The sequence below is a fragment of the Panthera pardus genome, unplaced genomic scaffold (genome assembly GCF_024362965.1).
Source record: "Panthera pardus isolate Hobbes unplaced genomic scaffold, ASM2436296v1 HiC_scaffold_17, whole genome shotgun sequence".
Classification (NCBI taxonomy): domain Eukaryota; kingdom Metazoa; phylum Chordata; class Mammalia; order Carnivora; family Felidae; genus Panthera; species Panthera pardus.
The window spans coordinates 8,117,364-8,132,725 of NW_026526732.1; the positions used below are offsets into that span (position 1 = coordinate 8,117,364).

At 53.1% G+C, this 15,362-nt stretch overlaps 1 protein-coding gene across 1 annotated transcript in view; it reads right to left on the reverse strand.

The window, feature by feature from the left end:
- IGF2R (insulin like growth factor 2 receptor) overlaps positions 1–15,362 on the reverse strand; it is a 103,540-nt gene that overhangs the window by 47,344 nt on the left and 40,834 nt on the right. The window contains exons 7-13 of the mRNA XM_019412710.2: positions 14,260–14,365; positions 11,521–11,683; positions 11,171–11,345; positions 10,236–10,339; positions 4,597–4,761; positions 1,778–1,918; positions 394–534 (exon numbers count right to left, since the gene is read on the reverse strand). Of these exons, the coding sequence (XP_019268255.2) occupies positions 394–534; positions 1,778–1,918; positions 4,597–4,761; positions 10,236–10,339; positions 11,171–11,345; positions 11,521–11,683; positions 14,260–14,365 (995 nt within the window). The remainder of the gene's footprint in view (positions 1–393; positions 535–1,777; positions 1,919–4,596; positions 4,762–10,235; positions 10,340–11,170; positions 11,346–11,520; positions 11,684–14,259; positions 14,366–15,362) is intronic.

Genomic DNA, 15,362 nt, shown 5'->3' on the forward strand with positions numbered 1-15,362 from the left:
AGAGCATTGTGTTTAGATGTGAGATCCTGGACAACACTTTTAAACCGCGTACAGTCCCCCGCCTTTGGAAGAAGGTCAACAGCCAGCATGGCGACTCTCGGTATCAGTCCTCAGGAAGAGGAAGCTGAGCCGAGACCCGTAACTCATTTGGAACACTGCAACACAACTCTCTCGACACCATATGGTTTCTCCATTTCTGGACTGGTTTGGGGTGGGGGTGGGGGATCAAATCCAAGAGACCACCACTAGAGGTTCTAGAACCTGAAACGCTCAGCACAACCCCTTTCTACCTCCCCTCTTGGCAGCGGCCCAAGAGAAACAAAGAACGCAGGCACACCTGTGGCAAAAGCCACTAAAACATCCCGCCTTTTCCCATTTTTTAAAATGTTTTACCTGGCTTGCACACAAGTGTTATGTTGGTTGTTATTTTCTTATGGCCACAATCATCACCATCTGAATACGAGAGTTGAATGTTTCCTTTCTCTTTTGTGGGAGAAGAAATAAATTTGCCTAGATTTTTAAATCCACTCTTATCTGGAAAAGAGAAACGGGAAAAAAAAAAAAAAAAACAGGACACGTGATTAAAAATGATAATGATGCCGATGAAGAGGTATATAAAAATCAGCCAGGAACCACCAGCAGGTGCGCCGTGGTCCATTCCCCAACCGCATAACCTGGCCCCATGGTCGGTGGGTTTTTCTTGAGTGACTGGTTTGGCCAGGCAATGGCAGCCACACGGGGGATGCCAAGGCCACCTCCGGGCTGAGTAGGAAAAGCGCAGCAACGATAAACAACGTCCTCCAGGGGCAGGCAAGGAGGACAGCAAGCTCTCGTGTCACACCATCCAATGAAGCAACACCGTTCCCCTATTTTCAGGGCCTCGGCTCCCCCCGAGACACAAGGCCTTTTGGAAGCACAGCCAAGAGACTAGAGTCTGTCCCATGACCAAAGCAGAAACTAACTGAACCCGCTCAGCAAGCCAGGCAGGGGACTATTTCATTCCTGGTTCAGTTGACTTTGACTAGGAAGCATTGAAATTGTCCCCCGTCCTTCTTAAACAGTGGCAGGGGCACACCCGGACCTGCTCCCAAGGACACATCACCAATTCTGGAAACTGGGGCAATCCCGAACACCCGACCTGAGTTCACAATTCCTTGTCTAAGGTTAGAAACAGATTTTGATCCCTCTCCCTGCCTCTCATCTTCGGGGCGAGTCTTAAGGGACAACGAACATGCTGCAGATCTGTACCACACTGAGAGGTCTCCTCGGGAAAGCCGGAGGACCAACAAAACTACTGCAGAAAGAACCCTCGGGGATACAAGTACTCATATGAAGGGAACGATGAGAGCTCGCTTGCCTTAAGGCCTAACTTATTAACAATTACAGGCAGTCAAGCTGTTAAATAAAAAAAAACAGCCTCAAAATCAGTTTTACACAAGTACTGGCAAGGTTACTCTTCAAGCTGCAAAGTGAAGAGATAATCTAGTAACTCCCAGCGTGGTTCCTTCTGTTCCCGGCTATGGTGTCAGCCGACATCAGGAGGCTCTGGCCGACGTCAGGACACGGAAGTGCTATAGCTGCCAGAGCACAACGAGCAGTTACCTACATTTGAATCATCACCTCTTTTTCTTTATCACCCTGTGGACGCTGAACTGAGACAGAGGAGATGTGCATAAACCACAGGAAGATTTCCTAACTGGCTCCGAACTGGATGCCGCCGAGCTCCACACGCCTGCAGGGAAACCGCCACCGCGACCCCTGCTCTGGGCACACTCACCCACAGAGCACACGGCCGCGTCCTCGGGACAGCCTCTGGCCTGGCCTTCCTGCAGCACTTTGTGGCAGATGTTAATGAAGAAATGCTTCTTGTCTGTTTCTCTCTGGCTGCCATCCACGGCTTCCCAATTCCGTTCCAGTTCTGTAATTTAAAAAGAAAAAAAAGAATCTGCTTTTAGCCAAAGGCTAAAAGTCACACCGTAAATGGTGATTAAGCCAAAGGAAAAGGCCCAAAGCTCACCGGACATGAAACTCACGTTTCTGGACGCGGGCAGACGGAGACACAGAGACTCACCGAGATTCTCAGGCTTCTCACTTAATGTGACGGAAACAAACCTCCTCGGAAGAGCAGGCTCAACAGAAGTAGGCAGAGAGTGTGAAATCAGAAACGGAAGAGCAGGGGCGCCTGGGTGGCTCAGTCGGTTGGGCATCCGACTTTGGCTCAGGTCGTGATCTCAGGTTTTGTGGGTTCAAGCCCCGCATCAAGCTCTGTGGTGATAGCTCAGAGCCTGGAGCCTGTTTCGGATTCTGTGTCTCCCTCTCGCTCTGTCCCTCCCCAACTCACATTCTGGTCTGTCTCCCTCTCCCTCTCTCTCAAAAATAAACACACACACACACACACACACACACACACACACACACACACACACAAAAGCAAATCAGGACGGCAGACCGTGCCTTGGAAGGCAGAACGCCATGCCACTGGTAACGCGCCCTCCTCCGACCCCCAGGAAGGCTCAAGAAAGCTGCCATGTCTCCCACACCAGCAGACCGAGCGTGGGGCATGCTTGCCTTCTGGGAGATCACAGGACACCGAGGTCCCTGAGCTCAAACAGCTCGTGATGCGCTCCTTTATGAGCAGGATCAGGACTCCACGGAAGGTCGAGGGAGCACACGTGAGTGCTGAGAGCAAGACCACAAACCGATGGTGTTCCCAGAACAGCCACCGAAGGGGGGAAGGAGAGCTGCGTGTGAAGGGCATACAGAACCGGGGTTCAGAGGGGGAAGCCCGCCGCCCGTCAGAAGTAACACAGTTACTCTGAAGCTCTATGTGCCGCTGTCAACAACCCAGAAGAACCCACAGATGCTTGCACAAACACAAATGAGGACAAGGACACAAGGAGCGAAGTGGGCTGACAAGCCAGAAGACGGGAGGACAGTTTGAAGCCAGCAAGGAAGGAGCTCAGCTCTTGCTCGAGGCAATCCTTAGCGGTCTGCACGAACTCCCAGAAATACCCGTGTCCCAGGAGAGCCCGCGTGGCGGCCCACCCTGGGGGACAGAGTGCACGTATCTCGGCGTCCCGCACAGGCCCCTGGCCCCATGTGCATCCTGCACACAACAACAAGGCTGAACAGAGGGATCTAACAGCACCGCTCAGTTTACCGCAACACAAGTGAGGCCCGAGGAGGCAGGCAAATCGCTCACGTACACACAGCTGGATGCTCTCCTTCCACCGCACAAAGCCTGTCTCTTCCCGAACACACACGCACCAGAACTTCCCCATGGCACCCTTCCCAGCTTAACGGGTGCCGAGCTACTAACGCACAAAGGACATTTGCTTCCGAGGCAAACGCGCCGACACTGAACGTTTATAGACATCTCGTGTTCAAAAAGAAGCTCTCCAGCACTCCACAAGAGAGGAATCCCTTTTTCTAATATTATACTGCCCAAACCAGATGGGGACTCAGAACACATGAGTCATCGCTCCTACTGCATGGGCGATTCTGGGACTTGAGGCGAGCCGTTCTCTCTCCGTTAGGTATTCTCTCTATGCTGTTCGCTTCTACAGATACTGAATTCCAGGGCTGCTAAAAGGGTAAAACTAAAAATGTCCCCACTGGATTCCGTCTCCCTGATGGGAACCCCCATTCTTAGTCCTCAATCTCCCGGCCCTCTGGGAAGTTATGGGAAGTTAGAAGGCCTGGGGCAGGCCTGGGGCATGCTCACCAGGTTTGCTCCTGTGACCCCAGGACCCTGTCTGGCACCTGCCACGTAACCAACGCTCAACACCACCTGCTGTGCAGACTCATAACACCCATCTTGGCCGGTGTCTACGGTGAAGGCAGGCCTCGGTGACAAAGCTCATCACACTGATGGAGCAAGAGACATGGCATCCAAAGGCTCCCGCACCCTTTCTCCCTTCAGCCTTACAAGAGAATCTGAGGGTGGATGGGGATTGCTGACCCCACTTTAGAGACAGGAAAGCATGGTCAAAGTACAGCTGACCCCGGCCCCACCGGCCCTCACACGCGGTGTTCAAGCCCGCAAGCCCGACAGTCCAGGTGCGAGGCGGAAACACTACCTACTTGAAGGCTGCCTTAAGACTCTAAATTCTGCTTTTATTTTTTTTTCCAGAGACATAATCGACACACAACCTTGTACTTGTTCTGCGTGAACACAGTGTGCATCTGCTATGAGAGCATCACTGCGTTGCATTAACGTCCAGCACCACACGCACAGACGCGTGCACGTGAGATGGCAAGTTTCAACATCTACTTCCTTAGCAACAAGAATAGAGATCTAAAATAAAAGACGTTCTAATCACAAAGCACAAGGCCCGGCCCTTGGCAGTTCTGCCTCAACTCTCCCAACTGGAGGAGCAATGCCAACCTCGAGCTGAGATCGTCTGCCTCCTCATTCGTTCAGCGTCACGTCTAACAATTCGTGCTGCTGCGCGAGAAGGGGAGAAAGGCCAGGATACGATTAGTTGACCGCTGAAGAAAACAGTAGGAGCCTCTCGGAATGCGTTCACGGTTAAGAGACGAGAGAACGCCCCCGCCAGCGCGCGGACTGGCCTCCAGGGTGCACGGGACACCTACCTGAGTGCCGAGCCAGCGCAGACAGGTCATAGCGCTTCTTGTCCTCGGTCACACTGCAGAGGAGGTCCTCCTTCTCCTTGATGCAGGCGTACTTGGTGTCCCACGTGAAGAAGTAGGTGCAGTCTACCTCCCCAGTGAAGATGGGCTCTCCTTTCCCGTCATTACCTGTGCCATTGGAGAAGGAAGGAAAGCCACTCGATTACGTGACCAAAACCTAGGGGTGTCAGCCGACAAGGACACCAGCACCAGCTGGGCAGTTAAACTCCAGTCCCCAAGCCCAGACATCAGAGGCGCCGGAGATTCAAGAGGCTTCTCTGGAGTTTCCATCATCAACCCCTCAACAGGCCAGTAGGCTGTTGACAGCACATTCACCAAGGACATGAAAGGGGTGCTGATGAGGACCGTGTAAGCCACCAGGCAGGGCTTGCTGCACACGGACTGTGGTCAGCCCCCAAAGGGCTCATGAACATCCTGCGGGCTCTACTAGCACCACTGGGTTTCTGATGTGGTTTCGGGCAGGGGGAGTTTCCTGCGATCCAGCCCTAGACCGAAAGGAAAGAGTCACAACGGACAGCCGCCCCACGGAAGCGTGCGAGGCCTACGCAGCCTCACAGCTCAGAGGCACGCGTCCAGACACCCCAGTATCCTCGACCCTCAGGCCCCCATCACATGTGTATGCCTCCAACACCCTACCCTAACCGGTGCTCTGGTCCCCACAGCTCCAGGGAGCTCCGACAGGTCAGCTCCGGTCTGAAAGCCAGCTCTCCGTGGGCCACTTTTCTGATCCACGTAGCCTGGGATTCGGTGAACTTTGGTAATTTTTCCCTTACTAGAAATACTATCCCCTCGCCTTTCCAGGCTGGTCAACCGCTGGCACAGAGCTCCGTTTTCCACCCCTTGATGGTTTAATAATCTTCCTCTGGACCTCCTACATGATGTGCCTTTCTTGAGGTTTGGGGTGCCCTGAAGTGCACAATGTTCTAAAGGAAAGGGAAATAATATTTTGTACCAAGGGCAAATGATGTTTTGATTGCAATTTCTCTTAAATCTTCACTATTATAAACATTATAATTATAATACCAGCAGGAACAGCTAACCTGTACTGAGCACAATCTGAGACAGGCACTGAGCGTTTAAGTGCTACGGGGGGATGGCTGCAGAAAACAAGTTCCGGGTCAAGTACTTTATATACGTCGGCATGTTTAATCCTGAAACCCTGTGGCACAGGTACAGTTGTAGCCCCGTTTCTACAGGTTAAGGGGGGCTAAATAATTTGCCTATGGTTTCATAGCTAGAAAGCAGAGGAGCCAGGATTCAAACCCAGACAGTCTGGCCCCAGAGCCAGGCTCATAACCATAACCACAAGGCAATACTTCCCCACACTCCTGTGGGTTTTTTTTTCCTTCTCTTTGAAACGTACACACTTTAAGCCGTTCTTTTTAAGCAGCGGCGCTCCCAGCTTCCCTTTCGACGAGGAGCCCACCCCCTCTAGTCAGCACCGCGCTGCCCTCCCTCCCTCCCTCCATTGTGCGGCCCACCCAGCAGTGAAACTCCTTTGTCTCTTCACCCCACCCACATGACTGCCGCACAGCTTACTCCTACGGGATTTGTACCTCACTGTCTGGAAAAGACTCGTGTTTCCCACATTTCTCTTTTCCCAGGTAAGTTTACAAACCGTTAAATAATACCAGGGATGGTTCCGGTATCCATCCCCACTCTGGAGCTGGTTCTGCCTCTGAAACTTACTAGTAACGAGGGAGAGCCAGTTTTACACGACCACCGGCCTGCATCGTACCTGTATTCTTATCACTCAGTGAATTTCGGAAGAATAGTAAGCTGCGACTCCCCAGCTCAAGGGCAAGTGCATTTCTCCAGCGGTGCCGAGTTGTTCTCTGCCTGCAGCACCATTTCACATCACACTATCGCAAAGACAAAGCTACCTGCTCACCAAACTGGCTTAATTTTCCTCCCAGGTGCACAACTGAGCTACGTTTCCCAGCCCCCCCTTGCTTCTGAGGTCGGGCCAAGCCACTTAGTTCTGGCCCATAACAAATGCTGCTCCCATTCCCCTTGAAGAGTCCTTCAAGGCCAAGTGTACAGACAGCAACAACCAGACGGGAGACACAAGACGACCGTGTGGAGCAGAGTCCCACATCCAGCCCCTCCGATGACCTGCTCTGAACGGAAGAAAATACACCTTTACTGTAATGAGTCAGTGAAATTCGTGAGTCGCTATTCCAAGATACTGCCCTTCGAAAAAAAAGATTTAATGTTCTTACCTGACAAGATCCCCGATAATAAGGAGCACACTGCAGCAAACGAGACGTAAGTTACTAAAACAAATGGTTGTGTGTATGGGTGTGTATGAGTGTACACAGATAGAGGGTAAAAGAATACATTTATGCACCCATGTGTCATGAGCATAAATGAGTCTTGGAGATCCCAGTTAAACCATAAACCACATTGTAAGACATAACCAATTAACACCCATTCACATGCAAAAATGACGTGACATTTATCCAAATAAAATCCACAAAGGACTTTTTCTCTGAAAACTCTACATTTAAATTTGAATGAAGCAATAACGAAGTAACCATACAATCCACAGTTTGCTCTGAAGTTTGAAGAACCGAATCACAGAGCTGAAAGGAATCGGAAATACTTTATAATCCAACTCCAGCACGAGAACAGACTCCAAACCCCTCACAAAACATCTGGCATCTCCCCCTCTGGTCTTTCCACCACCAGCCTAACCAACACAGGCTCGTAAGACACTGGGTTTTGGGCATCAGGGCATCTCCGTCGACCCTGTCGGCTCTGATAAAGGCTCTGAGGTCACGCGAAGGGAGGGCGGTGGGTGGCATGCTAGGATCCATCAGCAACGCACAAAGCAAATTTGGCAAAATATTAGCAACTGTTCAATAAAAAGTGGCAACTGTATGAGTTCTCACTGCAATATTCTTTCTACTTTCACACTTGGAAGTGAAGAAAATAGAAGAAAAAGACAGAAGAGGAGAAAATGGCCACTAGTATTCTTTTCGAGCCCGACTCATTGGGGCACTGGCGCTCGGGCACGAGTCCCTCCCCAGCAGCTCCAGACTACGTGCCCTTCTCAATATCCTCCTCACCTGCTGGGATCTTTTCAGATCACGACTCTATCCTCCCAGCACGCCCAAGTGACATCAGTGCGTGCATAAAGATCTCAGCCAAGTCGTTTATAAAAAGCCCAGAACAGAACAAGGTCAGAGGGAGGCTGGGACTACTGGAGTCGGCCAGCCAGGGGAGGGCGGGCGCCCTGGAGGCCTGCGGGCCTGGGGACACGGAGGAAGAAACAGGATGTGTTTCCAGGCCCTGGGACACAGAGTAAGAAGGGCTGGACTTCAGAGACAGGTCCTAAGAGCTTGGAAGAGGTAAAGACGACGGAAGAAAGACGGGAATCTGAGGAGAGGTGAGGACGATGGAAGGAAGTCGGGAATCCGGCAAGAGCAGCGGGGCATTCAAACCACACAGGAGACGTACCCGCAGGCCACGCCCAAACCAGGCTCGTCCACCCCCCACCTCCAGTCCTTGGGACTCCACGCTGACTTCCGGAGAAAACCCAGCTCCTCTGCAGGACATATGAGCTTCTCACTCTCCTCTCTGGGGTCATCTGTAGCGGTGTTCTGAGGAGGCAGCTCTGACCTGCTTACACCTGCCCACATCCAGCCCTCAGCAGAGCTGCTCCCTCTCCCTCTGGTCCCCACGGCCACCCCACTGCTGTGCCCGGCTGACTCCTCCTGCGCACCCTGTGGGGCTCACCAGGCAGTGCCTCCTCTTTCCCTAACCGCCCTGATCCTCACAGCTGCCCGCACCCCAGGCCGCTCTGACGAGGTCCCGGGCACAGTGCGTGCACGCGGCCCAGGTCCAGCCTACACGACCTGTACCACGGGCACCGTGCTCGCTCCCGCTGCATTTCCAGCCTCAACGCCAGGCAAATGTGTGGCTATCACGGCACCGCAGGCCTCGCGGGGTCTAGACATATGATAAGGACGAAACGTTTGTTGAACAAATCCACTTGAATATGGAAGTTCTCAAAAGGGACAGCAAAGAGATTCCTGGGCAAGACCGAGGGGCGCGGGAAGACAAGAGAGTTCGCGGCGAGGGGACAGGGTGGCACTTTGATTTGAAGCCTTCCCATCTGCTCTACCCCGGGCTCCCTCTCCGTTGCGCCCACGGCGGCCTGCGAGAGCCTGGTGCCGATCACAGTCCCCCCGCCGACCTCCGTCACCATTGCGGACACGAGCTTCTGGAGCACAATTTATGTCGGGCACAGCTGCCTCTCCCAGAGCCCTTGCTGAATCACACAGGAGCCTGCCTCGTGACCAACGGTCACAACTCTGCCATAGAAACACACAAAACAAACAGAACAAAGAGCCAGAAAGACCCTTGGGGGTGGAACAGCCTCGAGAGCTTCTGCGGCTGTAAGCCGACTGGAACCAGGCCAGGTCCAGAATGAGAGCTCTGTGCGGGGGCTCAGTCTGCCTGCGTGCACCTGGGTCACAGCCCGGAGGTCAATGGATAGGACGGCTCTTCGATGGTGATGGCATCCCATCACCTCCCTACAGATGCAAACCATGTCCAAGATCTCCAAGATATAGACAGCAGAGGGGCGCCTCAGTGGCTCAGTCAGTTAAGCATCTGGCGTCAGCTCGTGTCATGATCTCACAGTTTGTGAGTTCGAGCCCCACATCAGGCTCTCTGCTGTCAGTGCAGAGCCCATTTTGGATCCCCTGTTCCCTTCTCTCTCTGCCCCTCCCTTGTGCGCACCCTCTCTGTCAAAAATAGGCACATTTTGGGGGGCTCCTGGGTGGTTCGGTTGGTTGAGCATCTGACTTCAGCTCAAGTCATGATCTCGCGGTTCATGAGTTCGAGCCCCACATCGGGCTTGCTGCTGTCAGCACGGAGTCTGTTCCGGATCCTCTGTCCCCTCTCTGTCCCTCTCCCACTTGTGTGGGCACGCTCTCTTGCTCTCACTCGCTCTCTCCAAAATAAACGTTTTTAAAAAATGGAAAATAACATTTTTTTTAATTAAAAAAAAAAAACGATAGTAGCACGTTTTGAAATGCCAGTGCCATTGTGACTTCAAGAAAGCTCATCCTAACCTCTCAGGAAAACCAGACATTCTGTTTAAACTCGCCCTGGGACCTTTCGCCACCCCCGCATCCAGCCTCTACCGCAGAGCCACTATTTGCAGAAAGGGTCGTCTTGAATCTTACTTCCCAAGAGAAGAGCTCTTTGTGACAACCCCCCGAGGGTGGTGAGCAGACCCACCCCTGCCAGACCTGCACACGCTTCGGTGCGAGCCAGAAGTCAGGACAGAAACGCCTTCCCGGCAAGCCCCGTGCTGGGCCCATTCCCAAAACAAACAGAGAGCAGAGGAAAATGGAAACAGGATGTGTGTGTCACTGGCGGCATGGGATGGAAGGGGTACTCCTGCCCGCTACAACAGAAAACCCCAGTCTGGGGACCAGCGGTGGCCACGTCCGAAGGAGAACGCCTGGCTGGTCCGTTCGGCATTCGGCTCCCAAGAACACTTACGTCCCAGGCACTACGACGAGCAAGGACGACCCCCCGCCCCTGCCCCCGCCCCCGGCACTCACCTGCAGTTTTATTGCACTCAAAGTTTATGACAGTCATCCGCTGGAAGCCTGAGCTGCATTCGTCGCCTCCAAAATATATCAAGGTGAGGTCTCCATCGGAGTATCTAGAGGTTTGCGACAAACACACACAGGTTTGGTAGAACCAAGAAAGAAACCTGAATTGTTACACGTTTCCACGTTAAGCCTTCTGCATACCATCAACAAATCAGTCCTGACAGAACAGCCAGCTCTCCGGGCAGCTGGGAAAAAAACATCTAAAGGAAATGAGTTCCAAATGTATGGGCCTGTCCTCTTACTTCAAAGTAATAGCTGGCTGGAAGAAAGCACTGAAGGTTTTGCTGTGAGCATGAAAACTCTTCCACTCTTGTTTCGGATTTTGTACAAAATAAATAAGGGCCGAGGAGCACGCGGTTTGTCTAGCGACTGCCACGGCACAGTCTTACCTGAGGGATCCTTGACCATACTTCTTTGCAGAGAGCTACATTTTCGTAATGCTTTTGTGAAGGTAACTACCAAGTTAAGGGCCACGGGAATCGTACTGAATGCATTTTCTTAGTGGTTTCAAACTTTTACTAATGCTAACGGCATTACAGATTCTTGAGCTGCCAGAGAAAAATCAGAACTCCTCAGAAACACGCGTTGTAAAATGCAAAGGCCAGAGCAACGGTAACCGAATTCAATGCCTCTCCGACAGGGTGGTCCCTTACAAACAACAGACGATAAATCGAACAGTGTTAACAGAAACGGCCTTATTGGAAAGCCAGGATCGCTGACAAATGGCAGCTCTCCTAAGTCAAACGGGAAGGAACGCTGGCTTAACGGGCCTGTGTGTACTTTACAGAAAATGGAAGGAGGAAGAAGATAAGGCGAGTCAGCTCGGTCTCACAAGAATAGACACAATGCACTCGAAAATGACGTGAAGGCTGTTTACACACCGGAGGGTCTGATTCTGGTATTTTCCTGCTACTTTGACTTGAGTGGATTCGGACTTTTTCACTTGGCAAACGGCAGCTTCTTTCTTACTACAGAAAGACAATTCAACTTCTCCACAGACGTTCAAGTAAAACATATATTCCTTTCCGTCGGAAGTGTAGTAAGAGGAGGATGAAGCTAAGGAAAGGGGACGAGAGGAGGAGAGACACGGTTACGTGAGCAGGTGCCAGAAAGCGGGGGCACTACCCGAGGCAGGCCTCACCCCTTCCTCACACACCCACCCCAGCGGCGGAGGCTACCCCGGCCACTTGGCTCACGGTCCCCCTCCGGCTTCTCTTCAGAGCACCCTCACCTCTGTCCTGTCTGAGTGGCTGGAGGTCGACGGTGACCTCGTGCTGCTCGCTGCTCAGAGAACACGTTCTGCTTTCCAGATAATCTCTGTGGCATGCGTACTCAGTGACCCACTCGACTTCGTAGCGGCAATTGGATTTTGCCGTGAGCTTGGGAATGGTGCCCTATCAGGAACGGTTTGAAAAGAGCAAAATTAACGTTTTTACATGTCGACTTTCTATGCTTCTCAAAAACCCAAAGGTATGTTACGGTGTTGGGTTTCTACATTCTTCTGCTACTGTTTCCGAACAGTTCGATCACTTGGCGAGTAATAACCGTCTACCTGCGACCATTCTTGCCCTTCTCAGAGCCACGCTCAAGGTTCGGCCACTGCGACCACCCTGAACTCAAGGTCGCCTGACAGCCACAACCTCCACAGGCGGCCGTGACTTGCAAAGGCACGCGGTCTGTTCGCTCCTCTCGATCGGAGCTGAAAGGAGCAGGCCAGAGGAACCCCCGAGCTGAGCGGAAACCGCCGTGTATGCGCGTGTCTGGGCAGACGATCCGTGACCCCTGCCCTCAGGTTGTCAAAGTGGTCTTGGGCATACCTCACCTGCACACGAGTCGGCTCCCGTCCCCAGGGGGAAGCCAGGGCACCACCCCCCACAAGCCTGACGTCTGCCACTTTGCAGCCCAAGAGCTGCTTTCACAAGCGTAACCTCAGCCGCTCTCTTTGGAGTGACGCGGAAGGCTGCCACGCTCCTTCCAGGCCACACCGCCCCACGAACATTTCCCGAGCGCCTGTCACGTGCCAGGCACCGCGCGAAGGGCTGGGGCTACACACGCGGGTCGCAACTCCATCAGACGCGGAGAGCTGTGAGTCCAGCTCTGTCCGTCTGACTCAAAATCGAGGCTCCCACCGGCTGGCCTGGGGAAGCCGGACACTCGTCACGGGGTGCCGAGGGCTAAGTGAACGAAGACGGACGCAAAAGGCCCCAGCGTGCAAGGTTCGCGCGTCGGACAGGCGCAGAAAGGGCCAATCACGGAGGCAGAAAGTCGACTAGCAGCTGCCAGGGCTGGGGGAGGAATGGGGACCGAACACCCGCCAGGCCCAGGCTTTCTTCTGGGATGACGGAGATGTCCTCACGTTCCCCTGTGCCAGAGACTGCACTATTCTGTTAATGTGCTAATAGCCGTTACGCTGTCCTTGAAACAGGTTAATTTTATGCGAAGCAAACTCAGTAAAGCTTTTTTTTTTTTTTAAAGATCCATAGGACAGGGTGAACATTTACTAAAAGTCCAGCTCCTAGGTACATTCCGTGAGCCTGCGTAAACACTTAAAGAGACCTTCGAGAGCAAAGGTGTCAAATGTCACCCGGTTCTGCGCGGTGAACGGTGCAGCTGGGAACGGACTCTCCCTCCACTAATAACAAACTGGCCTCCTTTCCGAAGGCCACAGAGTGCCTCGTATCCATGGAGGCACGTATCCGTATCCACGGAGAAGAAAGGAGGGACACTCCCGATTCCCTTCGTTATGGTGGAGGGAACCGTTTCTCACTGAAAGCCCCAGCAGGCAGGGGACACACGAAGACCCCTGCCAGCTTAGGTTCCACTCCACACCCGCAGGCGCCAGTGGAAAGCACACAGACTGTTCCCCAGCGTTCGCCTCCAGCACCAAGGTCCGCTGCCGGCCAGGCAGGGCTCTCCCAAGCTGACACCACGTGGCCCTGGAAGTCTGGGGACACAAAATGGAAAGCTGGCCCGGACTCCACTTTTGTCTCCAAATCCCACACACACAAAACGGGCCGGCTGCCAGCCCGAAACCAGACCAAATTCCACGTTCGTTTGTGGGGCGGGGGGAGCACGGTTCCCTCGCGAAAGAATTCAGCTCCTCCCCCTTCATTCTATTATGAGGAGACAGAAATAAATGAGAGGAAAGCCCTACCCTTCCTCCCCGGGGGCTATCTCCCTCCATCAGCACCCCGCACCTGCTAGGACACTTGAACGGCAACGGACGCGTGCAACGCCACCGGGCACGGGCCCAAGGACAAGCAGACGCGGGCCCTACCCTCAAGGAGTTTACGAGTGTGCCAGAATTGAGGACCGGATGATGGGGTCATCGGCCGCGTGAGAGTGGGGGAGGAGGGGACGGAAGGCTTCGCTGCGAGGCCCTAGGAATAAGAACCTTCCTTCTGGCCACGAGTCTCCTACCTCCTTAGCCCCGCAACTCCAGCGTCTGGCCTGCACGGCCTCCGCCACGTCTGCAGAGCATCTGTTCTCATGCCTTGACTGTTTCCACAAACCCATTAGCTACTTTCACCTTGTCTCAGCCTAACAAATAATAGCCAGGGAGTCACAGGTTTGAGACTATACATATGGCCTTTCAAATACTCCTTCCAATCAGCGCTGCTATATAAACTTAAGAAATCTCTCCACGAACCGCTTAAAATCATCTCACACAAACTAGAACAAGACGCCTCCCTACATCAACACGCCATCCTACGTCGACATATGCACAGGCCCCTCCAGGCTGTCGAGAAAAAGCGAACACCAAGCCGTTGTCCCCCCGAGACCCTCGCACGTGCAGACGAGAGTCTGTCCCCACAGGCACATCTTCCTGGATATTCCACTGATGCATCTTTTCCCGGCCGGCTGTCTCCTGCCCCCAGACCCGCCGCCCTGGCCCGCCCCGAGATGTGCTCGCTCGGCCGGTCCCCACTGACGAGAGCTGCCAGGAAGCCCTCCGAGGCAAGCCACTCACCTCTCTGCGCTCCGACGGGCAGACAAACGTGATCGTCACCGCCGGGCTGTGACCATCACAGAAGTCTAGCTCCCCGGCCTCTTCTTTCATGTAACTCAGGACAAGCCTGGACGACACACGTTTGGAAAAGAGGGTTGTGAAAGTATGAATTAGATTCACATTAATCTGCTTCCCTGAGTATTCCGCACGCTCCTTTGGGGGAGGGGGGAACAGAAGAAACACTGAAATATAAAGGAAACCGCAGCGCAAAATAACTCCAATCTCCATTCTAAAAAACTGTTTTACTTAAGTAAACTTCAGTGAATACTGTTCTCTTTTTAAAAATAAATAAAACGACTGACGTGTAAATTTAAATACTAAGAAAAGCCGCTTGAGTAAGACAAACAAGACAAGACTATAAACGATCTGAGAAAACAAAACAAACACAGCCGAGCGGCCGAGTGCATCTCTGTCCACGAGGCTGCACGACCACTTCTCTACACAGCGGCTTGTCAGTGCAGGCCAAGGTCTCTTCTCCTCTAACCTGAAGACGGCCAAGTGCCACAGCCGTCCTGCCCTCCCGTGGCCAGGTGAGCCTGGGCCACCGGTCTGTGTGCTGGCCTCCCCGCGGGATGTGCCCGCGGCTCCAGGGCTGACGGTCACAGAACACCCGAAAACAGATGACCTTCCTCTTCTCTGAAAAGCTCTAGCTTTCATTCAATGCCCACGTTTTACAAAGTCCCCTCTCCTGCATGAGGAGTCACCCACCTGTCACTTAGGACAACGGGACGGGCTGAACTGTGTCCCTCTAAAATTCATATGCCGAAGCCCTAATCCCCCAGTGCCTTGGCATGTGACTGTATTTGAAGACAGGGTGAGTAAGTGACAACGAGGCCACAGGGAGGATGTGAGGAGCTAATCAGACACGACTGGTGTCAGTATCAGAAGGAGAGACCAGAACACAGACACAAAGAGGAAACGACCAGGTGAGGACACAGGGAGAAGGCGGCCGTCTACGAGTCAAGGAGAAAGGTCTCAGAAGAAACCCGGCCTCCCTGCACCTTGGACCTCCCAGCCTCCAGAACTGAAAGGAAACCGGTTTCTGTGGTTGAAGCCAGCCTACG